Here is a 26723-nt window from a genome sequence, read left to right as displayed (position 1 = left end):
CGATTTGTTTACGTAGTTTAGAACCGAATTTTACACTCTTGCATCCTTGCTCCTGAGGTTATTTTACACGGCAAAGTTTCATCCCCCACCGCCCCAAAGGGGCAATTTTTAAGGATACGCAATTTTTCACGTCACAGTTGATTGTCAAAGACATGTTTTGTAGTAGTTTCGGCACTAACCCAAAAAAGTTAGCTAGACACAAATTTGTCGGTAAAAAAACAATATTTTTAAGTTGAAATTACGTTGAAATCCTAAAACCAAGACTGAAAAAATGGAAAATGTGGAAATTCCATCTGAAATTTTAGAAAAAGCTAATGCGGCTACTGATATCAAATACTAAAACTAACAATCCAAGAAACGATTTTGAGTTAATCCAATTGAATTAATTAGAAAATATTCTAAGCTAAGGCCTCAAAATGTGCAGCATAAAAGGTTCTTTTGCAATTTTCAAAAGGGATAATGCACACGTCAATGTGTTGGTATTAATAAGGTATCAAAAATCCCTAATGTTGTTGCGAGATTTTTGGGCTCGACAGATCCTAATTTATATACAGGGCATGACTTGCGTCGCGCATCTGCAACTCTCTTGGCCAATGCTGGAGGGGATATTATAAGACTCAAACTCCACGGTGGATGGAAGTCATCTACCGTGGCAGAAGGTTATATAGAATAGTCAATTTCCAACAAAATTGATATTGCTAAAAAGATACAAGAGGTGCAGGCTCCTGAAGCAAGCACAAGCAAAGGGGCAACCTGTTCTATAAATTTACCACAATCACAAAATGATTCCAATAATATTCTGGCATCAAATTACGGCTTTACCATAAATGTTAATGTTAATATTAATAAGTAGGTAGATTGTAAATATGTAGCATTTTAGGTTATTTGTTGACTTATTACTGTTTCAAATTGGTTTATTCCTTTAAAACCAAAGAAATTATAGTATCATTATATAACCAAGTGTTGGATAAAATATAAAATGTAAATGCATATTTATTTTGAACCTGTAATAATTTTTTAAAGCACCAACCTGAAAATTTATTGGCATTTTCCTGCAGAATCTAATTTGAAATTCAAAGGTACTTGTTAAAATTAATTATCCTTTATATACAGGGTGTTTCCTAAGTACGGTCCGTAACTTCTGGACACAATTTCTTATGGTATTTAAAGAAAAAAAGCCCTGTAAACATGTGGCCAGAAGATTAGTATTAGGCAAAAAATTCAAGACAGCTTTTTTGCTGTAAAATGTTAGGCGAATCCGAAAATAATAAAAAAATTTAAAATTCATTGGCGTTCTACGTTTTATGACACAAACGTCAACTGACTCACGCCTAACTACGCCACTGGCGGCAGATAAAAATTGACTTTATACTAAAAATGCAGCTCGTTACCAACGTACAATACCTGCCAAATTTTAAACCTAACATTGACTGTTCCAAATTTATTTCGAATATTAATATATTTTTTAAATTTTCAACATCCTGTATTTCGGAATCTAAGCGGTTCCGGCCACATGTTTATAGGAACTTTTTTTTCTTTATATGCCCTGAAGTGATGGATCGTATTTAGGAAACAGCATGAATAATTAATAAATGTAGTGAAGCTCTTTCTACTCAATGCCAAGACCTGCTGTTTCGGAGGTACATTGAAAATAAGACACGAGTATGTACGGAAAAAACACGTTTAGCTCTTGTTGTTGAAGGGAACAGCTACTTTGCAGGCTACTGCCCCGAGCAGCATTAAATTATACCCTCACTAGAAGTAAAAGATAGAATCATTCGTTAGCGGTATCACCAGACATATCAGTTTCGAAGTTATTAGTTCTCTCAGTACATCATAATTGAACCAACCGATAAATGATCCAGTTATTTTTTATCTTTAACTGCAGATATAGAATGGATACACTAATGCAAACAATAAAAGGGTCAAAGGAATTTCCGAAATTTTTCCGTGATTTTTGACAGACTGTAGTTAGGTGAAAAATTGTCGTATCGGGAATTATAGGAATAGCGCGACAAAAAAATTTTGCATTTTTAGGCCACGGATTGGAATTTTTTTTTTCAGTTAAGCTATTGGGCCAGATGTTTATTCAGCTTCATTTTTCTTTTTTTTTTTAATTTCGATACGACCATTTTGCATCGAAATATCGGACTTTTAATGGAAAAGGATCCTTTTGTCTTCAATCATCGATATCTCGGCGACAAATGGTCGTACAGAGAATTGAAGGGCAGTTTCGAAAACTGGAATAAATTTCCTATAACATGCTGCCGCAACTCTTCGGGAAAAAAATTTGTTTCATCTTTTACACGAACTTTAAGAAACAGGAAAAAAAAGGTAATTTATGGTTTTTCGGAAAATTGACGACTAAATTAGAAATATTCACGAAATGACTAATGTTAAGCATGACTTTTACAGTTCTATATACCCAGAAGATCACTGTGAAGTTTCATCTCGATTTAGCGAACCGTTTCTTTGTTTCAAACAAACTTTTGAAAAAATTAATGGGTTACGTTTTTTGAGCTTAAACACTTCATAATCATGATTAAAACGTTGTGGTAAAAATGTGAGAAAATCTCAAAACAAAATTATTTTTCCATTTTAATCATGATTACCTATGAAGTGTTTAACCTCGAAAAACGTGACCCGTTTATTTTTTTTCAAATGTTTGACTGTTTGAAATAAAGAAACGGTTCGCTAGTTCGAGGTGAAACTTCACAGTGTTCTTCTGGATATATCGAACTGTAAAAGTCTTGCTTAACATTAGTCATTTCGTGAATATTTGAAATTTAGCCTATAATTTTCTAAAAAAAACATAAATTACCCTTTTTTTCTGTTTTTTAAAATTCGTGTAAAAGATGAAAAAAAAAAAAAAATCCGAAAAGTTGCGGCAGCATGTTATACGAAATTTATTGTCGCCGAGACATCGATGATTGAAGACAATAGGATCCTTTTCCATCAAATGTCCGATATTTCGATGAAAAATGGTTGTATCGAAATTAAAAAAAAAGGAAATTGAAGCTGAATAAACAATGCATCCATGCAAGTTCGTGGAGAAAAAATAAAATATTTGCAAAATTATTATATCTACTCCATCTGAGTACGTCATTCGTTAGTTAGCTTACCTCTCGTATACTGGTGAGAACTCTTAAACTTGAAACTGATATGTGACTTTTCTGACTAATTACTTTATATTGCGGATATAAATCAATGCTGGTCGGGGCATTAATCCGCAGAGTACTTGTTTCCTGCAGTATCATCAGTTATTGTGGTTAATTGGTGGGTTTGCAGTAACAAGCAAAACTGCCTATTGCTTTCTCAAAATTTCGTAGATATTTATCATGTTTTGAATTGAGGAGTGGGAATAATTAAAGACAATTTTTAATTCTTGCCTGTTATTAATTTGAATATCTCAAGGAGTAATCCATACTTTCATTAATTTTGACTGCCTTACACTTGAGTTCTATAGTGTACGGCCTCCTTAGAATCCCGGTACGGTAAGCTTTAGGAGCTTCGTGTGAATTGCAGCGTAAAAGTTGTATGCGAATGATAGCGAATGATGCTTGGTTTAGTAACTTTTTGGAGAATTATAACTCGAAATGCGTTTTTTTAAGAAGTCATGAGCTCTATTAAATTACTTACGTTGTAATACAATCACACACATTTGCTTATACAATATTAATCCTTGAGATTCGGATCAAGAACACACTCTGGCCAGGCAACCTTGTTCTGGTTGTTAAACTGCGAAAAACCTGAGCTGGCGTTCATACACTGATTAGGTGAATTCCTACGGACGGCCTGGTGCAAGGTGCGGCCTAGATCCAGAACATATGAAATTTGAAAATCTGCGTCATCAACGATTACGCTCGTCTCTGAGGGGTTGAAAGACTGCGCTTGATTTTGGTTAATATCGACCTTAAGGTCATTTAGGAGCGGAAGTTTGAAATCTCTAGAATATTTTTATGTTCGAAATTTTTTGGAAAGGGTGGTGAAAAATTGTTCCTTGCGCTTGTCGACGACCTCAAGGAAAGATCGGCATACATTGTCCTCGTCGTCCGAGGGAATGGAGGACTTTTGGCGGCAATCGTCTGATTCATGTGGCTTGGCGGGTAAATTTTTTAAGAAGATGCGTGAAATTGTTATCTTCTTACCGCGCAATAGAGGAATACAGCGCTGTGTCGCATACGTGTCCGCATCGTTTAAGGCATAGATACGACGCGTTGTCAGCAATCAGGGCTTCCTCGTCGTCGAAATATCGGTGAAATTTAATGTCGCGGGAAGCATCGGAAAGATCGGTGAAAAGTTTGCTTGGTGTGTGCTGTAGATTTCTATGCGAAATTTAAGGCCGCCCTGCATACTACAACACTATCCCCGACTAAAACTTAACTCTTTTCGCTGTCATAGACACACCTCACTCTTGTTTTAAAATATTTATGCGACTGAACGTACACATTTGTTAAAATAAAAACCAACATAAAGGGGACGCACTACACTTTGTATCTCTAAAAAACGCGCTTCCAGACACATACACATATAGATAAACTTGCTATATTAATTTACGCCGTAAAATTCGCCATTAAAGTTTCACCATAAATTTTAGTGCCGCCCTGTATATTGAGAAACTGCATCCAGCAGCCGCTTCTATCTAATTCTTAACACAGTTCAGTTCCAGGAACAACGGCGTTCAATCAGCGAAAATATGCAAATTGGCCGCTCGAATCCAGAATTCGGGCTAATTGAAACAAACACTTCTCAGAATTAATTAAGCATTCACTGTGGAATTACGGGAGAAATAAATTAATTAAGGACGTCTTCAGTCACGCGGATTTAAGTAAGTTTTCTGTATTGTTTCAGGTGTTATTACCACCACTTCCAGGAAATTGGACAGGGAGGCCCAAGACGAGCACATCTTGGAGGTGAGTAGTAATTTTTGCTCATTTTTTGCTTCTCTTAAATTGATTGATTTCATTTAAATCATTTCTATGTAGCTGATCTACGCAAAAGAAATTATTGTTTTTTTAAATTAAGAAATGTTCTTTAATTCTAGATTGTAATGTACTGATATTATTTTTAAAGAAATGATTTATTTACTTATCTGTCTTTAATAGAACAATATTTGTACTAAACAATCATTTTATTTGTAACAAATAACAAGTTTATTGTAAGTAGATTCATATTATACACAAATAAATTACTTATCCGTTTATAATATGAGTATATTTATAATAAAACAGTCTATTTATAATAAATAAATCATTTAATTGGGAATAACATGGACATATTATAATCGCTGCGAGGTAAAATTTCGTCGTTTAAACAAAAACTTGAAGGAAAAGTATTTTTTTATTTAAGATTATGGTATGCTCATACATATAGTTATAAACAAATAAATGTATTGTTAATTCAAGGTAATATTTTTTCTGAGTAGAAGTTTGGATTCTGCTATATCAAACAACAAATACGCTCAGAAAATTTGACACCTTTATTGAATTTGTTCAGACAATTGTAAGTGACGTTTACAAATTAATGATCGATAAGTGATTATGATAGATTTAATAGTATATTATATTAGATCTATGGCGATCACTTACCGATTAGGGGGCGGTATCTAATTTTTATTAAAGACAAAATTAAAATTACAATTTGAACAGTTATTAAAATTTATTGGGACAACGTTCTTTTCTAATGATACTGCAATATCACTTTCTGTCACCTTAGAATTCCTCGAGAATTTCCATGAAAAATTTGGTTTGAAAATTGATTTTTATTTTCAAATTTTCGATATATCCCTCAGCTACAAAGGACGAACACCACCCACTATGTCTTTTAAGGCATAAAATATCCATTCAATGTCATTTATTTTCATATTATATAGTTCTTTCCTTCTGCACACCCCTGCTATTCCAAAAAACTTGTACATGTGTTCTCTGGTAATAATTCTTTTTTTTTTTACTATACAGAGTGTCCGCAAATTTCACCGATAACGTTTGACTGCATATTCACGACGATAAATAAATACGTTCTACGAAAAAAAGTTAAATAAAAACGTTTTGGTTTTTGAGTTGCAGGCCTTCAAAGTTGTCAAAAATAAAACTAATTTAATCAATAACTTCGATACGATAAATAAATACGATCTACGAAAAAAAGTTAAATAAAAACGTTTTGGTTTTTAAGTTGCAGGCCTTCAAAGTTGTCAAAAATAAAACTAATTTAATTAATAACTTCTAAACCCTTTTACCGTTAGCGTTAAAATTTGGCTAAATCTTCTGACACTCGTGGATGGATTTTCATAGAAATGGTTTAAAATAGTATTCAATCTTACTTTATCCTGAAGTGGGGCAAAATGTTCATCAGCATAAGTTGGAATACCGAAAGACCCAGTTTATCTGAGACGACTGAATGTCGTTGAAAATGTTTTCCTTTGTTGGTAGTCTGCGATGAGGAAATCTTACTGCATATTCACGGCGAGCCGCCATGGCATTTCCATCACAAAAACCATATACAAAGACCATATCAGCATATTCATTGTTCGAAAATATGGACGGCATTATTAAACTTTTTATTATTAGTTTGAACGCTTTATCTAATGGATAATTTATGCAACAATTCGTAAAATAACATTTAAAACGTCAAATTAACATTGCTTGACAGCAGCCTACTCGAAAATTTTTGTTGAGGTTCATTTTAAAGTTTATCGACAGAACCCAGAAGCATCCTTCAGAAAAATCAATTTTGCCATGAAACTATAAGAGTTAGGAAAAAAAGTGAATGTATACTTTTTGTCAATAACAAACTATCTAAAAACAGCATCATTTTTTATTTTCATCAGTGGAGCCGCATTAATTTTTTTTTATAATTTAATGAGTGAGTCCCCACAACTCGGCCACTGGTTGCTTGCGGGGCTTCTACTTCTATGGAAAAATGGTGTCTTATAAGAAGATGTGGCATGCCAAATTTGGCTTAAATAGCCTTCTTCATTTAGAAGTTATTTAAAAAATTCGAATTTAAAAAAAATCTTTAACGCCCTATATTTCGAAAATGAAGCGTCTGGAATGCTTGATTTTTTCTTATTTTTTTATGAGAAATATCTCCTTAAAATTTGTCGACTTAATCCTGAAACAACCTGTATACTTATACATACATATACTACTACTTATACTAATTTTTTTAATTTTAATTAAATTTATTCAATATTTGGGCGTGCAAAAAACGTCATAAGCACTGCGGTCGTTAAGTATCTTACTGCTTCGTCTCGATCTCCAAACATATCCTCAACTAGTAAAGAACACTTATTGACCTTAATACTAAGTTGTAATTAAGGGTTGAGTTTAGTTAAAATTAATTTTGATTGAAAATTTACTCAATTTTTTTACGGACTGCATTAGTTTTTAAAAGCACAGTGAACTACAAAGAAATTTTCATTCCTTCCCAAGTATTGTAGATTGTAATTTTAGCATGAATTTAAATACATTTTAATCGCCCAGCGCTTCGTCATGCTTAAGAGCAACCCTCCTAAGGGAATTAAAAATCACCGTCGTAATCCAGGCGGCGACGCGCCGCTGCTTTGTTTTAATTGTTTAATTAGTACCATCTCGTAAAGCAGCGACCCGGTGCATATATCATCGCGTAATTGCAGTAGCTAGCAGATGGCCTAAGTCCGCGATTTAAATAGTCGTTACGTTTATATAAATGACTCGCAGCATGCTCATAAATATTATCCGCGTGTAATAATGGTTTTCTTGAACGTTTCTGCGTAAAGTACCAAATTTACACATGCTGTATACTACCTTCAATTTTCGATGTCGTACCTCGTTTATTGTTAAAGATGGAAAGTTACAATTTTCGTGGATATTTTTGAGAGAAATTTTCAGGTCAAAATAGTTTTTCGGTATGTTTTTAATAAACAAAGCAAAATTAATATTTTGATGGCTCCGATGACTTTTTCTGAAATGTTGATACACGTAAAAATAGAAAAGTGTAAAAACTTTCACATTGCGTGTAAACGGTTTGTCTCGAACATTATTTGTTTTTAATAGTATATTACGTAATAAGTGTTGTAAAAAGCATTTTACGCGCGAATGGAAAAGTTACGCACGACGCCGCGTAGCGGCGAGTGCGTAATTCTATGAGTGCGTAATTGCATTACACCACGTATTACGTACTATACTTTACCTACGACCACTACTTTAAATGCTTAAAAACACACCGTCTGCGATCAATGCAAGATTCCTCTTACATCATACGGTAAAAAAATCGCACAGCTTGGTAAAAATATCGCACAGTTTTCCTAGCAACCGCCTAGCAACGGTCAATGCAAACAGTATTGTATTGACCGTTGCTAGGCGGTTGTTAGGAAAACTGTGCGATTTTTTTACCGTACGTAATAGGAATCTTACATTGATTGCAGACGGTGTGTTTTTATGTATTTACAGTAGTGGTCGTAGGTAAAATGTTGTACATATTTAACTTTACTAAAATTCAGTTAAATATATTTACTTAATACTTTGCTGTAGGATACACATAATTGTATTGAATAACGACTAATAAAATCTCAAAATTTCGTAGGCTTTCTACGAAAATTTCTATGTATTGTAACGTTTGCGACCACAGTAAGTATAGGAAGAAAACAGTACAATCTTAAAATAAAACGCAAACGTCATTCAAGTAGTCAATAAACGAATTTGGAAAACACTGTTAAATATAGTTAAAACTTACTCTACTACCTCTTTTCATGTTATCATGTTACTTATCAAAGGTCTGAAATTAATAAAATGTTCTGTAGGAAAAATATAAGTCACCCATTCTCGAATGCCTAAAAATTAATAAACAATAAATTACGCAAGATATTTGTAATTGTAGTCAGCTACAAAGTTCTATACCATTTAATATAATTATTTGCAGACTATTGCATCTGATAAACAAACAGTATCTGCAATATTTTGTCTGTAACCAACAATTATAATATTGTATAAAAGCATGGAAAATTGTTTAGTCTTTCGAGAAAATGGCGAATGCGCCATTGTTACATTCAAAGTTGTCTGGAATTGTGTAATAATATTTATTAGTAAAATAATTTCGTGACTTTAAAATTTGAACGATGGTAGGTAGTCGGGAATAACAAAGAAATAACAAATTTACTTCCTATTTATTATAATTATTCTGAAGAGATTTCAATAAGATTCCAATCTGCATTTATATACTTTCCCACTACGAAATTTCCTGTTTAATAAAAAAGTTCCTTAAAAAAATGTTAATTTTACTGCTCCTGCAGGCACAGCTGATTGTTCATTTGTTTTTCTCTGAGTTATTAAAAAAACTATTGGGTGATAACTTAAATAAGCAATAAATATCTGAAATTTATATGTAAAATTTGTTACCGCTATCTTTGATTTCAAATTTAAGTTTGTATAAATGTAAATGAAACTAAAACTTCTTATGTCAATGACAAATATACTTTAAATATTTTGTAGAGTGCAATACTTAGTGTTTTTAATAGTTGCTTGTTGTAGAAAGTTATTTGAATAAAAAAACACTCCATGATTTTCATTAAATATTTTCCTACTGTTTCCCTTAAGTTTTTTTTCCGAATTATTCGGCTACCTACGAGAAACGCTATGGAAATTTCTGTTTAAAAGGTTTACTTTTATCTTTAGAGTTCGGCGTAATAAAGATAATCTGGTTTTAAGCACAAATTCCTCGTGCTTTTTTATGATTTAAGACTCAATTTTGTCTTAATTCTCCTGTGTCTCAATTATGGATTTTGAATTGTTTAGATTTAAACAATATTAGCTTCTGCCTATAACAGATACGTTATTCGTAGCAAGAAGTCGAGTTGTATTGAATATATAAACAAAATAATTTTTTACTTTAACACAGTTTCGATTTATTTCGATGTATTCTTCAGACAGCCCACAAATTTTGTAACAATCGGCATCGATCACATTGACATTATTTATTGTCAGTAATACATACAAGTACATACATACTATACACATACTTTTCCTTTCAAATTGATTTTCACCCTCTTTCGACTAATAATTAACCTTTTTACTTCTCACTTTATTCTTAAAATCGGTATATTCCTTTTGCTTATTTTATACAGGGTGAGTCAAAACTTAGAAAAAATTTAAATGGATGTACATTTGGTCTAAACATGTTACCATTACTAATTTTTAGAAAACCATATGTACCTACGCCATTGAAAAACCAGTCGACTGCATAGAGGCAAGACATCATATTTACCGAGCAATCTTCTAAAAAGCTGATAGTACGGTTGTATGTACAGGAAATTTACAAAATAATGCCGATTTCATTTGCAACTTCAGCATCGGATATTTTAGAAACGATGACCTCTAGAACTTAAGTACTAGATTTTTTGGTCTCCTGGCTAGAGCGGTTAGAAATATGGTAATTTTCTCTTAATAAAAATGTAATGTAACACTAGACACACTAAATCATTGGTTATTTTGACGCTACAATAATAGGTAATTTAAAAGTACATTAAGCAAGCAATTTTACACTTGTTATATAATTCACCCAAAATGTAAATTTACTATATACTATATACCTAACAAATGTTACATACTTTAAGGTATCGATTTAACCAAACTTGCTTAAACGAAAAATGGCGCAAAAAAGATACAGAGTGTTAAAGTTTCTTTTTTATTTCTTGTTTTCTCCTTAACTCAGAACCCAGTTAACCGATTTGAGCAAAATTTGCTATAACTTAGTTTCTCTTCATAAAGTATGCAGTGATTGTGTTCCTATTAGGTTAAATCATACAGGGCAGGATCAATCATACATCAATCAGCAGGATAAATCATACAGGAATAATCATAAGATTATTCACAAAGGGTTGTAGTAATATGTTCATATTACTACAATAATCTTCTGTAACTTTTTGACGTTTGAATTTTTACACGCAACTGTCAGAAATATGTAGAAAATTTTATTATACACAAAAAATATATATACCAAAAGTCGAAATTATGCTCGCTTTTGAAAATATTACAGAAAATATTTATTAACACATACTCTATATTTTTTGGAAATGACTGAGTTAACTTCATAAGTTTGACATATTTCACAGCGCCCAACTTATTGTTAGTATTTTTTATTAACATTTCACATTTCCATCTTTCGAAACATTTTGCGTTATGCCATTTTTCTAATTATAAACTAAAGAATAAGGTTTTTGCCATACAGAAACACGAACAGAGCGAGTATAACAAATTTTAACGTAATTAACGCTTTAATTTTTAGGGAATCCATTCCACCAAGGTACGACCGTGGAAGTGAAAATCTCTTAATTTTTGGGATAATAAACAAGCCGGGCAACACGGCGCGCGGAATTTCAGATTAATTTATATAATTATAAGGCGTATCCTAAGTTTAAGTCACCCGTAAAAATCTGAATTAGGCTTATTAAAGTGCTTTTGTGATCAAATTAGAGTTTATCTGGCCGGAGACTCCCATTAATTGTGGATGTAATTAATTTTTAAGGGAGAAAATATGCACAAAAAAATATGGATGTATAAGGTATGTAGCTTGATGTTTTTTAGATTACAGTTCTTAATTTACGACCTCGTGTTGGTCTAGAAGAATTTTTGCATAATTTTCACAGGCCAGACAAAAGATTTGATTCATAGGCCATCCCTTAATAGACTCACCCATAGCATATTTATGAGAGTTACTAAATTTTAAACCGGATGTATCAGGTTGATTTTATTGACGAATAATCTTAGCTGCTTACTAGAAAATGCGGGAGTAATCCAATGCTAGTCGGAATATTAGTATGCAGGGTAGTTGTTTCCCTTAATATACTTAGTCATGAATCATTTTATGTAACTATTTTTGCCTAGCCAGAAATCTCACAACTACATGTGCTAACCGCCGGTTGACTGTAAAAACATGAGTAGTTTTATCTAGTTAAAACTAATAAAGACACGGAACTTATAAGAAAACAGAAAATTCATTTAAAATTAATAACAGCGTCTCATTGGATGGAATTCGATATTGGCGTAAAATCTTTTTGTTTTTGAGTTCTTTAGTCTATGTCATCATGATGGCTAAGACACGTCTTTTCAAATTCAAATTCAAATTTCTTTATTGTTCCTTCGTATACAATACATGAACAAGACAGTGTGGCATAAAGCAAAAGAAAAAAAAGAAAAAGAAGAGAAGAAGTGTTGGTTTATACATAAACAAGGAGAAAACAAAGCAAACAAATGAAAAGGAGAAAGTTGCAATTAGACAAAGGTTACATGGTTAGATGATTGCTACACAGTATAGGGATCGATATTTATTCATTAATGATAAATGATCGTATTTTCATGGCTCCGCATATGAAGCGGTAGAGTTGTCGTAATTCTTCAGCATTTGTGGATGTCAATAGCGAGTCTAAATCGTCCGAACGGCCTCCAGTAGGAAGGAGACATCTTAGGCTATTGTAAATTGGACAGAAGAGAGTTATGTGCTCTAATGTTTCAGGCACTAGTTTGTTGCAGATTGAACAAATCTGATTAGTGTATATTTTAAACGAGCTGTTGTTAACATAGATATACAGTAGGTCTGAGCTTGCAGTTCTGAGTTGCGCAATTAGTCTTTTTATATGTAATGGGGAGGAGGTGCAATTGAGATAATTATCAGCGTCTAGGAGATTACAATCCCGTAGGAGATGTTTGTAGTTGGGGTGGTGTGTGCTCAGCAGAATTTTGTTTATATCGTCATAGGCTTCATTAAGAAGGTGTCGGTTTAAAATGTTCTTATTAGAGTTTTCGCTGATAGAGCCGAGGTTAAGTCTGGAGTTAGAATATTTGGACAGACAAATATTGAGTTGACTAATCCAGTTGTATTTTGTGCTACCAATCTCCGATTTATCTAATTTAATAAAGCGTTGTAGTGCGCGGTATGAATATCTGTGAGTGTTTTGGTTTTTTAATCTGAGAAGAAATTCCATTGACTGTTTCAGTATGTAATAGCCTATTTTACATAGATTAGCTTCAGTCCTTATTATGTAACCAGCTGTAGATCTATTTAAAAAGAGGAGGTTTTTCCAAAAGCTAGACTGTATTTTCTCACACACCTCTAGGTAGCGTAAACCCCATATACTAGCAGAATAAATAAAGGTGGGGATAACTACATTATTATAAAGGGTTTTTATAGAAGGAAGACATGATATTTTGGAGGTATTTATGGTTTTGAGAATTACTCCTTGAGAAAACCTGGCTTTCTGTTCGCGTTGTTTAAGGTTATTTAGAAATAAGCCATTGAATGTAAAAATAACTCCTAGATATTCGTATGTATTAGCAAGTTCTATTGTGGTGTTTTTATATTTAAAATTAATTTGATGCCCAATATTAGGGCTCCTGCGGAATATAACAACTTTGGTCTTGGACAGGTTAACTTCAAGTTTGAATTGGTCGCAATAAGTTTCCAAAATTTCTAGATTTCGCTGCATTTCTATTTGCGATTCTGCAAATATGACTAGGTCGTCTGCATACAATAGCATGTAAATCATTAGTTCATTATCTAGAATTACCCCTTTTGCGCCGTGTTTTCGAAAGAAAGACTCTATATCAGCAATAAATAGGGAGAACAATAATGGGCTTAGTGAGTCTCCTTGTAGTACTCCTTTTGTTATCTTAACTTTTTCAGAGGTATGACCGTTTTATTCAACGAATAGTGATGCGGAATCATACAATCGCTTCAAAATCCTTATTATTTTTGATGTTACACCGCTGGCGAAAAGTTTTTCCCATAAAATTGCATAGTCTAAAGAATCGAAAGCTTTTCGAAAGTCTACAAATAAAGTGAATAGTTTTCTTGAGGGGAGGCGCAAATAGTTATTTATTACAGCTGATAGAACAAATATGTTATCCTCGCAGCAGCGTGATTTTCGGAACCCGGCCTGGCATTCAGGTAAAATATCAAAGTTTTCAGCAAAATTGTTTAGTCTGATATTGATAAGCTGAGTAAATAATTTTGTTTTATGGTTCATTAAAGCAATACTGCGGTAGTTATTAGGATCTTCTGCAGGCCCTTTTTTATGGAAATGGATCATCTTAATAATAGACCACGAAGAGGGTACATGTTCTTCTAGAAGAACTTTATTAAATAACTTTTGTAATTGTATTATCCAATCTAGAGGCAAATTTTTAAGGAATTCGTTGCAGATAGCATCTTCTCCGGGGGCTTTATTATTTTTAGCAAGTTGTAAAACCCTAAATACTTCTTGAACGGTGAACTCCGCGTTCAAATAGGGTTGGATAACATCAAAATATTGTGTTGTTATGAGTGGGGAGGGGGCATAGTACTCTTTATAATAGATAATGAGTTGGCTGATTTCTATACAGTTCCTTTTATTCCGTTTCTTGTTTAAATTCATTTGTTTCCAGAATTCATTTGGATTATTTACATTCTGCAATTTAAAAAGTTTATCTTTTTCATAGGTGCGTTTTTTTTTAAGACACATCTTTTATGGGATGCAACTGTTTCAGACAGAGTAGAGCGGCTACCAAGCAGTTAGGACAACCTTGCTTGAAAGTTCGAAAGTATTGGAAAAATTTTCTTTTCCAGTCCCGTGCTTATCGTATACTTCCTAGATAGGCTTTGCTGACTTGAGACAGGCCGCTGATGGTAGTAGAGTCGTGAACGTTGTGATTTTTTTTTTTAATTCGAAAGTGTAGTAAAAATTCATTAAAATTGAAAAAAAAATGATTTTTCTGTATAACTTTTTTTGTTTTTCGTTAAATATGGATAATAATTTTTAGGGAAAAGCTTTATTATTTGAAGCAATTTTTGCCATCTACATTCGACACGTTGCCCACCATTCCCTGGACACCATGTATACGCTACAACACGTGTCACCCCGGCACGAGACTATAATGTGTCTTTAGTTAATTCACTCACGTCGCAAATGCAATTGATATACTATTTCATTATACCATCTTATCCGGCGTCGTAAGTTCAGTGATATATAATGCCTAATCACTGGCAAGTCTAGCAGAACGGTCCGATTGCACCGTCGAATTCAAAGATCCCTAGGAATTGGCGATTTCCCTTTGCGGGCCACTTGGGCAAGCCGTGAACCCCTGTTTTAAGATTAATGCAGTATGTGCACAGATGAATACCATAGCACGCGATGAACCGTGTTTGTCTGGGCGACACTTCCGCAGCGGTTTGCCCGACTCCGGACAGATGTGCTGAACGTTATTCAACGAGTTGGGAATGACTCGGTACTCTGAATATTCTGATGGTTCGTCCGCCTATAAAAACCTGACTATAACGCTTCTTAGTGTCGTAGTACTAGTTTCAAAAATTCGCCGATGTTTCCAAATTTCGAGAAACCTTCCAGAAACATACTGGCGGTATAAATCCCGCCAAAAATACGTATCCATAAACAAGGGATCGTAGACGACCTACTGCAGTCAACTGCATACATCGAAGGGCACCGAGCGGAACATAAAGTTTTTACCGATGTTTCTAAAGTTTCCAAAAATTCTTCTACGTCTCGATTACCGCAAAGCACCATCAGCCGTCAGAAACGATGCCGGCAGAGGCTGCGAGTCACCGCCGACAGCGCGCAAGGGGCGAAAATCTTATTTCCGAGTTTTTGCAAATGAAAACAAATTTCGAATATTATGAAATTCGGACTGAACCATATCGTCATAAATTACCAAACTTAATTAATTAAGCGTAATTTCTAAATTGAATGCGAAGACCACTCATTACCTAATCTGATGTATGTTGAACGTTAACCTGAGTGCTTTGCAGTTTCTTAACCAGAAACGTATACCTGACCAGTACACTATTACGCATCAAATTTTTGCATTTGCATTGTATAAAGCTCTCGCCACTATAACGCCAAAATAACCAATGATCGAGTGAGTAATTTTACATAAAATTGTTATCAGTGAAACTAAATCATTCCACAAAAGTTGTTTCCGCCTCTTGCATACGTGGTTAAAATTTTGGTACTTATTTCTGGGACACCCTCTACGAATTGTATAGAAAGTAATACCGATATTAAAGCATGTTTATGTTAAATTACATTTATTTCTTTTTAATTTTTCTTAGCCTTTAAAGACCATATAAGCACTGCAAAAATTGAACGAACACAATTTAACTTTGTTATATATTTCCAATTACATCGAATTTTTTATTCAGAAGTTGCTTAATTCAAGATGAAACTTCATTACTTTGTTTTTTACGTCTTTTTTTCGGAAAGTAAACGAGCCTTATTATTTTCCCCAGGCAACGAACATGTCACAGACATTTTACAGAAATAATAAAGCGTTCGCAATAAAACTTCCACCAAATAAATACCCAGTGACATAGGTAAACTCTTCGTGACGCTGAACCGAATTAAACTTGCCAGTATTTGGTTATCCTTATTATTGTGTTAATATTTATTTGTATAAAACATGTCATGTTGTGGCAGCCCACTCTTAATTAAATATGTGTGTTGCGGGTGAAAAAGAACTAACTTGGAGAAGAGGTCAAGGACGATAGTGTTGGTTGTTGGTTCCGCCTTCCGAGCTAAGTGTGAGGAGCAATTCGCTGGAGAAACGTTTACCTGTGTTGGGAATGCCCTAATTGCTACCTTGCTTCCTAATTACGTAATATGAAGTGTGTGTATGCTTCCCATAGGATCGTGGGAGTGTATGTTAAAAGTTAAAACTGTCTAGAGTCTAGGGCATGGTTTACTACAGTCGAATTAGAGTTTGAACGTGAAAAAATATCAAAAAAGTAACTCGAAAAAAATGACGCGAAGTTGGAAAATTGCAAATAAGTGACAAATTTACGTGTTTTTCACGTTTTTTACTGTCCACGAAAATCTAGACGAATTTGCCAACTTAGCGTCACTTCTTTCGAGTTACTTTTTTAACATTATCATTCTGCATACCCTTTCCCGTCATAAAGTGCCATAGAATATCTACTGTCTACTAATAATGTTTTCAAATTTTCAAGTTTTATGATCTAATTCGACTGGAGTATTTCGCCAGCAAGATTTTGACTCGGATTTACTGAGAGATTGTTGACTAACTTAAGTGAAGTACTTACATTATAAACCATTTCTTTCAACGCAAATTAAAGACTACAGTTTTTCTTTTATCATATTTTCATTTATTATGGGACTTTGTAAAACTTACAATATATCTGTAAATGAGCTACACGTTAAGTTTTTATAGCAAACTTCTCATTACCTTGAGTTAAAAAAAATAATAAAAATAATATTGATGTCTCTGGCTCTACCGGCTCAGCACAATGCCTAGTTCAATACGCAAACGATATAAAACCAAATAGAAAATCTGTAGAGTCGTTTTGATTATGATCGAGTCTATTAAATTCCTAAATTAAGTTTAATGAACGCGTCGGGTAATGTGTATAAAATTTTTATTAAAGCGGTATCAATTGAAATTTTAGCATTTGCCAATCATATATAAAAGGACATACAAAGGCCGCTTCACATTAAAACTGTAATAGCGTTAAATATAAACACTCAGTGATTCTGAACAATTATGAACTTGTTTGTTTCAAAAAGGATAACTTTATCTTGTTATATTAAACCATATCACGCAAAAAGAGACAAAGCTGTTCCTCCCACAATATACACCATTCGTTCATTATTTATTAGTACGTATTTTAATTTCACTCTCACTATTTACATTTCCTACATCATGTCTTTGTCTAATATTCTGAAAAAATGAATCTTTTTATGCTTATAGAAAAAGAGTCATATATTTTTGAAAGTGGAGTCGTTTTCTACAACTCATTTGTTATTGGCTTTTTTCACCTTAACTTCTCATAAAATAGTATTCTATTATTTTTTTCAGATATTAATCAGTGACAATGGAACACCTCCCTTGTCTTCAATAACGAGAGTAGTCGTCAAAGTTGAGGATATCAACGACAATACTCCAGAATTTGAACAAATATCCTACGATGTCCAAATTCCAGCCAGTGGTACTGAAATAGACCAGCCAATGTTCCAGGTATATTTTTTTCTCATTAGATGTGCCTATTTTGTATACTAATTAATTTACCTACACAGACGGAACATGGCGTCGTATTTTTTCAGCTGTCTAAAAGAGTTCTATTCAACTAAGTAAAAGTGAAATAGTGGATAAGTAATAAATTGTTGAATTAGACAAAATGTGTATCTGAAAAAGTGGCAATCCGGCAACAATGCAATTGCTCTCATCACTCATTAGTACAGTCTCGTCACTAAGAAATTTGAAAATAATTTAAACACCCTGTATGTACGTAAAGAAAATCCATGATCATGTCGTTTTCGTCAATATGGTTTCCAAAATTTAAAAAAATCCATTTAATATTTTTAGTTTCAAACAGCTCGAGATATTGTTAACAAATTTGGTACCTATATGTTTTTAGTATGTTAATAGATATACGTATTTCTTTCAAAATATCGAATCTGTGCGCTATTGACAACATACATCGGAATAATACACACACTGAACAAATAAATTTTGTCATGTACTAAAACTACCCCGTCCGGCAGCTGTAAGAGTCAATATTTTTATGCATTTTATCTTAACTGATAAGAACTCCAGTTTAAAATTACGCCACTATCGACCGCCTATCCACCATCATCATGTCTTTTGCCCTTGGATGTCAAATTTAACACAACCCACGTAAAAAGTACAGGGGGTACAACAGTTAAATAACACCTTATATAACTTCAAAGATAATAATGATTAAGGACATCATTGAAATGTATTCATGCAGTTCGCTACCGAAATGCGACGCCATGTTCATCGCTAGACAGCTAATCGATCGTCGGATATTCCAAGACTCGGAAATTATTTCTTGTAAATATCTAGACCCCGCTCCCCCTAACATGTCGACATTGTCCTAATAGTAGATGACTTGTGATCGAATCATTTGCAGTGATTGATGATTTTATTTTTGGTAGCAAGTACCCGAACCCTTTGATTATAGATAAACGACTTTAATTAATGGTCTGGTATCTCCCGAAACCCCCCTCCGGAATGATTGATGGACTGTTAAAATTGAGTTACTTCTTTTAATTGTATCTACCCCCCCGTAAATCGATTCCACCCGCACTAACTGATTTTGATGGTTCGAGTAGTTCTGTTTGGAGTTCGGTTGGTTCGAATGACCGCCTGACGAATTTCGGGCTTCGGCAAATGAAATGCAACGGTTTGTTTGTCTCGTGATTCCACGATTTTCTAGACGGGGGAGGCGCAGATAGCGTGAATAACGCAACCGTTAAAGTTGGAAACAAATGTTTAACAAAACTATTAACCTGCGATCGCCCAGTGTCCCATCGTATTAAAAAACGGTTATAAAAGGCGTCCGCAAATTTTACCGACAACGTTTGAGTGCATATTCACGACGATAAATAAATACAATTTGAAAAAAAGTTAAATAAAATTTTTTTGATTTTTGAGTTACAGTACTGACCTTCAAATTTGTCAAAAATAAAACTAATTTAATTAAATTCTAACCAATATGTTTGAATAAGGCAAAGACCAACAAATTTAGCAGTATCGATCTGAAATATATGCGGGAACAATTTTCTTTTCTGAAGTGGTCAAGAAAAGTAGTACCTATTACCCTTTAATATGATGGATATTTTAATAATCTATTAAACGACATTATAAGAGAACTTTATAAATAAAAGCATAAAAAATGCAGATATAATAATATAACAATAAAATAACAAAATAAAATTCTAGTATTAACATAAATAATATTGAAAAAAACCATAATATCAATTCCAAAAGTAATACCACATCTAAAGACATTCACCCAGTCAGTTTCCGGTACTCCACTGTCACTATCACTATCACTATTACCGACATTGATAATAAAAGGATCAATGACTTCATCAACCATATTATCTACATCCCACATTTTCTTTTCCTCTTTTTCAGCGTGATTAATACACTTTCTCCAGTCTTCTGTTGTAACGTTTTCTAATGCTTTCTTAAGATGGCGTTGAACATCAGCCAATTTAAATGATATATTTTCTCGAGCCACTTCCTCTTTAACTTGTGCCCAAATTAACTCGATTGAGTTTAGTTCACAATGATAGGAGGGCAATCTTAGTACGGCTTGGTGCTAATTCATCCACAGCGAGTTTCTGATATTTATGGGCATGTAGTTTCACAAGCTGAAGCAATTCTGCTTTTAAGATGGTTTCATCATAAGGAACACCTTTGTCCCGTAACCATTCTTGAATCCTTGCCTTCCTCCATGACTGTTGTGGCGTTAATTCGCATTTTCTATTATGGTAAGAGGTATTATCCATAACGGCGACAGATCCTGGTACCGAATTTTCAATAATTTGTCCAAACCACTTCTCGTACACCTCTTCCGTTTTCTTTAATTGAAATATTAATTCACAATTTAAGACAAATCCATCTTCGCTTTCTAAATGAATAATTATCAAACGGCGACCTTTTCCAGATGGCATTTTTAAGCCTGTTGACCAGCCTTCAATAGCTGTTTGCGGTGCATTTTTCACGTTTTCATCCTGCCATACTTTTTTCGCCGTGTGCCCCTCGTTGACCCATGTTTCATCTGTATAATAAATTTTCTTTCCTAATGTTGGTAATTCATTTTTCATAAAAAAAAAGTATGAACAATTCTTCTTATGACATATTTCGCATCTTCGTCAACTTCTATTTCTAGTAGTACTTCTCCATGCACTTTTTGTTCTCTAAGGATTTTATATACATTAGTCTTTGAAGCTCCTGTATAGTCCGTGCACATATCTGTTAACTCTTGTTTTGAAGGCCCTGGGTGATCTCTTTGGAGGCAATGAAATAAACGTAAAATAATTTTCTTTTCACTTACCGTTCGAGTGGCCGTCCTTTTTGCGTCTGTCGATGATGACGATTCTGACACACCTTCCATCGTTGGATAATTTATTTCATTTTACCACCACAGAGATAGGCCGTTAATAAAACTAACAATAAAAAAAATACGCGCGGATTTACCTACACCGACGACCATAGCGTTAAAAGGATTTCACTGAACTGCCGGTATTGAGCCAACAACAAAGATAAATTTATGCTCATAAAACGTGTTAATAAAAGATAGCTAGATCACATGGATCGCTAGATTGGCGACGTTGCTACTCATTTAGGAAAATTATAAAGTACAATAATAAGTGAACAAGTCGAAATATATTTTATTAAAAGAATTTTTGTATATTTGGCGTATTAGACCAGGCAAGTTAGCCTATAAATCAGCAATTTTTTTCTGATGAACCAATCGAGTTGCGGTTTTTGGCATTGGCTTCGGAAAAATATCAGGAAAAAAGTCTATATATTACACTTTGGGACTGGATCGAAACTGCATTGCGGGTGCATAAAGTGCATTTGGAGTGCATCAATTTTTCCGAATTTTCTAAAAATGGTGAAAATTGACTAAAAGTTGTAGAAATTTGGTTTTCGGGGTCGAAGATTCCGAATCTGACCCTGAAAAATATGCCCGACGGCCTTGGGGGCCCCCAGGGGGGCAAGCGGGAGCCTTCTGTAAAACATCGAATAGCTGAGTAATTGCCTTCTAAATACCTCGGGGGTTTTTGGGGTCGGGGAGAAAAATATGCCCGACGGCCTTGGGGGCCCCCAGGGGGGCAAGCGGGAGCCTTCTGTAAAACATCGAATAGCTGAGTAATTGCCTTCTAAATACCCACTCGGGGGTTTTTGGGGTCGGGGATTTCGATTCCGACAGTGAAACGTATATCCAGCGCCCCTGGGGCCCTCCAGGGGGGGGCAAGGGGGCCTTCTGTAAAACACCGAATAGCTGAGTAATTAATTGCCTTCTAAATTTCCACTCGGGGATTTTTGGGGTCGGGGATTTCAATTCTGACACTGAAAAGTATGCCCGATGCCCCTGGAGCCCCCAGGGGGCAAGGGGGGGCTTCTGTAAAACATCGAATAGCTGAGTAATTGCCTTCTAAATTTCCACTCGGGGTTTTTTGTGGTCGGGGATTCCGATTCTGACACTAAAAGTATGCCCAACGCCCGTGGGGTGGGCTTTCTGGAAAACATCGAAAGGCACATCAGATTTTTGCAATAAAACTGCTCCACCCGCTTACCAACCATGTTCTTGTAGGCTTATCTTTACATTGTAACACACGTAAATTTACAGAGATTAGACAAGAAGGGTAAGAAAAACTAACAGGAAATTAATGAGTCGAAAAGAATCCACTTTATTCTGAGAACAAATTTTCTTTTTATTTGCAAGGCAATTAGTGAGACAACTACTATCATATGTTTATCTAACACTTTCACTATCAATCACAATTTTCATCATCAGTACTGCCATCACTGTCTCCATCTATCTATCATCTATTACATTTTCGACTATTTCAGTATTGGAACAGTTGGTTTCAAAACAATTTGTACATGTAATTCCATGCTTCCTGCACCCACAAGATCTGCATCGGATAATAATCGGATTTTGTCGCCTAATTGTTATGCATTATCCGCAGTCGCACGGGCCCAAGAGATTCTTTTGAAAATCCATGATCCATGAAATATTCTTCGGTTTTAAGAAATATTTCTTTGATTTAACGATATGTATCTCTTGGGGACGGATTGTCCAGGATTTCTCCAATTCTAATACAATTTTTCTCAGTGATAGACAGGCTAAGATTAATGGATATTTTCCAGTGTCAGATTTGGAATCCCCGATCCCAAAAACTCTCGAGTAGAAATTTAGAAGGTAATTACTCAGCTGTTCGATGTTTTACAGAAGGCCCCCCCTTGCCACCCTGGGAGGGGGGCAGGGGCGGCGGACATAAGTTTCTGTGTCAGAATCGAAATCCCCGACCCCAAAAACCCCCGAGTGGGGATTTAGAAGGCAATTACTCAGCTATTCGATGTTTTACAGAAGGCCCCCCGCTTGCCCCCCTGGGGGGGGCTCCAGGGCCGTTGGGCATTTTTTTCAGGGTCAGATTCGGAATCTCCGACTCCGAAAACTCCTGCACACAAATTTCTACAACTTTTAGTCAATTTTTACCAATTTTAGAAAATTCGGAAAAATTGATGCACTCCAAGATGCACTTTATGCACCCGCAATGCAGTTTCGATCCAGCCCCAAAGTGTAATATATAGACTTTTTTCCTGATATTTTTCCTAAGACAATGCCGAAAACCGCAACTCAATCGGTTCATCAGAAAAAAAATTCCGTATTCTGGGTGATTTTGGTCTAACTTGCCTAGACTATAAATAACAAACACTCGAGCATAAACGACATGTTTTTATAACAAAACGCATTTATGTAGCAAATTATTTATGCCTACAATATTATTCGTTTAATGCAAGAACTTGCCGTGTGTCTTACTAATACTAATCCTCAGTAGATATTACAAAAACTTTTCTTTAAATAATATTATATTTTAATAGTAGGTACCGAATTATTTAAAAAGATTTAAATTTAAATTTAAGAATTTAATGTGACAATGTTTCTCGTTTGTAGTGGACTTTGCCCTATTCAAACATATAGGTTGGTTAGAGTATAATAACTTCATAATCCTTTTACCGATCGCGTTAAAATTTGGCACATTTATTTGGACTATTATGAAGTATTATTTCTTAGAACTTTAGTCAAATCGATATAATGGGTGGTAGTTTTCTCCAGTTACCTCCCCCTTTTAGCGGTCAAAACTTTTACAGTAGTCATATATTTTTGAAAAGAGCAGCAACATTGAAAAGGTGGTTTTATCTAAAAAAATAATTGTCACTGAGAAAATCGAAGACAGAAAACCATTCTTGAGAAAAATGGCATTATTTACAGGTCTGTATGTTTCTGTTTGCGTAGCAGTGTCAAGGATTTAAAATACTGCCGTCTATAAATTCTATATCTTTATAAAAATTGCAAATCTCGTGCGAATTTATGCGCGTCCGGTTTTAAATTCGGTCACCTCATCACTTTTCGCCACTCACTGAATAATTAGCCCACCATTTGAAATTTGAATCATACATTTTTGACTTATTAGAAAGACTCGCCGGACGATTTCGACGGAGCTGACGCAGCCCTCGACGACGACACGTGGGAAACTTACGGTCCTGCTGACATGGTCGGCCTGGACCGCATCCTGCGGGTAAGCGGGAATGAGATCATGCCACGAACAACTAACTAGACATCAATCGAGGACATTCTGTTTCTGTTGGGACACAGGAACGGTCTCTGTAGGCTGCTTGTTGTGGTTGCGCTACACCGAGAAAACAGTTTATTTGTGTTTAATAAATAGCACAGTCGAAGAATCGAATACAGGTGGCGAAATGCCAGTTTAATTTCAAATTGTGCATTTTAAAATTATAAGTCGATTTACCTAAATTTGCCTTTATACAAGACTTACTAAATTATGTATTACTAAAAATAGTGATAATTTTCAATAAGAAGAAGCACTATTACTCCAGAATTAGATCATAAAACTTGAAAACTTGAAAAAATTTTACTTTTTTACTGTCCACGAAAAACTAGACGACCTGTCGAAAAATGAGTTATTTTGTTGTATGCAACTAAATTACCTACAATTTAAAGTACCTAGAGTCATTTTTCACTAATTTGTTAACTGTTAACTAAACGTTAAATTTAGAAGTTAATATCATAGATATAGTTTCAAATTGATCTAAGAATCGTATCGAAAAAGAAAAATTTCAAAATTACGATATACTACTTTCTAAAAACAAACAAATCAATGTTGCCAACAATTGGGGATTTATAAAATAAAACTAGTATTAGCTCCATACAATTAAAAAAATCATTGGTAATCACGCCTGTAATTCAAACGGACAATAAAAAACAATGCCGATTTCTAATAAGACGTCTTAAATTTGTTCTGAAATTCGTAACATTTCACACACCATAAGAAACTGGCATCGTCATGAAAATTTTCGGTGGCCCGCATTACGTTGGGGCGTCTCGTAAATTTATGAAAACCAAACTAACAAGCAGACACACGAGATCGTGACCAGCCCTATTCATAGCTCGATGTTCTGCATGACGTTTTTAATCCTTTGTACTTTTTCGAGTTACGGTAATTAACTTGTTCTGTGTGTGTTGCACGAAAGCATCTCATTGTTTTATTTTTTTTCGTCATGCTGTGCCCTCCTCTTGCCGACATTCTGCATGCGGTTTACTAAGTGCATGGGTTTTTTTTTATGTATACCAGCATCTGGACAGCTTGGCTGTAAGTAGATAGTGCCTGTACCCGTTTGTGACAAATTTTTTTAGTCTAATTAAATGAGTATCCTATTTTTTAGGTTTGAATAGTTATTTTTACAACAAAACACATTTGCACACGTTTTTTGTAAGATCAACTACATAATAGCGAAAAATAGCTTCCTAATTCAGAAATTGTTTTTGCAGCTTGAAAATATGTGAAGTAAAAGCTTAAGAAAAGCACTTGCTATTCGCTACAATAGAATCTGCTAAATTGCTAAAGATAAATGTTAATACTTTTTAAATAGCTCTAGAATACATGAATACATAATATGTAATTTAAGAATACAAAATTTAATTTGTATAAAAATTGACGATTGACACAGCTGTAGCTTATTTGAAAAATATGTGGTCTATTTAAATAATGTCAATCTACTTAAAAACAGTTGAATATTTTAGCGAAAACATAAATTTATCAAAAAAATAAAATATTTGGAAAATACGAAGAAAAATATTACTGTTTTCATGTTCGCTTTGAGCTGATCTCATGATACCTAAAAATTTGGGTACTTTAGACTAGAATTTTTTAGTTTGTCTTCAACGGATACACTATCTACTGCGGTAGATGCATTTTTAGGTTCACTGAGAATAAAAGCGCTCTATATTGCTATGTAGATTTTATTATGTTTGAAATAAAGAAATCGAAAAATCGCATAATTCTTCAAATTTTATTAACAGGAACCTTTAAATGATTTACTGCTTTTAGAAAAAGCTGTTCTTTTATTGCTTATTTTATTAATTTTTATTATATAATCGATATTTGAGAAATTTAACACTGAACAATTTTCTCTATTTTGTACCTACTAAGAGCATTTCAATTTTCAACTCTCTAAGAAAATTTTTATTTACATATTTTTAAGCCATGTTTTAACTTAATGGAACATAGGAATTTAATTTATTTTCAATATTGTCATCGTCTAAATCAGATTTTATTTTAAATACGTGTTTTTAAGAAAAGTTAAAATGGTAAAATAAAAATTCATCAAACAAAATTTTGTAGAATTCAATTTATTTTAAATTTTTGTTAAACAAGTGTAATTGTATAGGATGAAAATGATAAAAAACAGTAGTTTATTGTTTTCAATGTAGGTACATTTTAAAAATAAACGAAACTATGTTTAAAGCAAATGCAAAAAATAAACATTTTACTAGAGGGTGAAAAATAATGTGTATAAAACTAAAAATATTTTTTTTTATGTCAAATACCTACCACAAATTTAGGAAGTCACATAATTGCTTTCGAGTTTAATTAGTCTAAGTAAAAACTAGTATGTCTACATAAAAAATATATAAAATAAGCAACAAGATAGTTTTTTTCTCTGTTCTGTCCAGATTTGTTCATCAATTTTTTTATACACCATAATCTTTTATAATCATTAACTCATGCACACAATCAAAATGTATTTTGAATACATATTTTCCAAAGAATCATCTCATTAAACTGACCTAATAATAAATATAAAAGGAAAAGGTATTTACTTTCGTATAATATCTAT

The 26723-nt window shown here is 33.9% G+C and overlaps 1 protein-coding gene across 5 annotated transcripts in view; it reads left to right on the top strand.

Moving 5' to 3' along the window:
- LOC108910365 (fat-like cadherin-related tumor suppressor homolog) overlaps nt 1–26723 on the top strand; it is a 151252-nt gene that overhangs the window by 72592 nt on the left and 51937 nt on the right. For 3 of the 5 annotated variants that reach the window (XM_018714942.1, XM_018714944.1, XM_018714941.1), the window contains exons 2-4: nt 4852–4913; nt 17835–17993; nt 23999–24103. In XM_018714942.1, the coding sequence (XP_018570458.1) occupies nt 4852–4913; nt 17835–17993; nt 23999–24103 (326 nt within the window). The remainder of the gene's footprint in view (nt 1–4851; nt 4914–17834; nt 17994–23998; nt 24104–26723) is intronic. The other 2 variants (XM_018714945.2, XM_018714943.1) reach the window with 1 other exon arrangement.

The sequence above is a fragment of the Anoplophora glabripennis genome, unplaced genomic scaffold, assembly GCF_000390285.2.
Source record: "Anoplophora glabripennis isolate ALB-LARVAE unplaced genomic scaffold, Agla_2.0 scaffold512, whole genome shotgun sequence".
In the NCBI taxonomy this organism is placed as follows: domain Eukaryota; kingdom Metazoa; phylum Arthropoda; class Insecta; order Coleoptera; family Cerambycidae; genus Anoplophora; species Anoplophora glabripennis.
The sequence above is the reverse complement of the archived record's forward strand: the minus strand, read 5'-3'. Positions and strand labels throughout refer to the sequence as shown.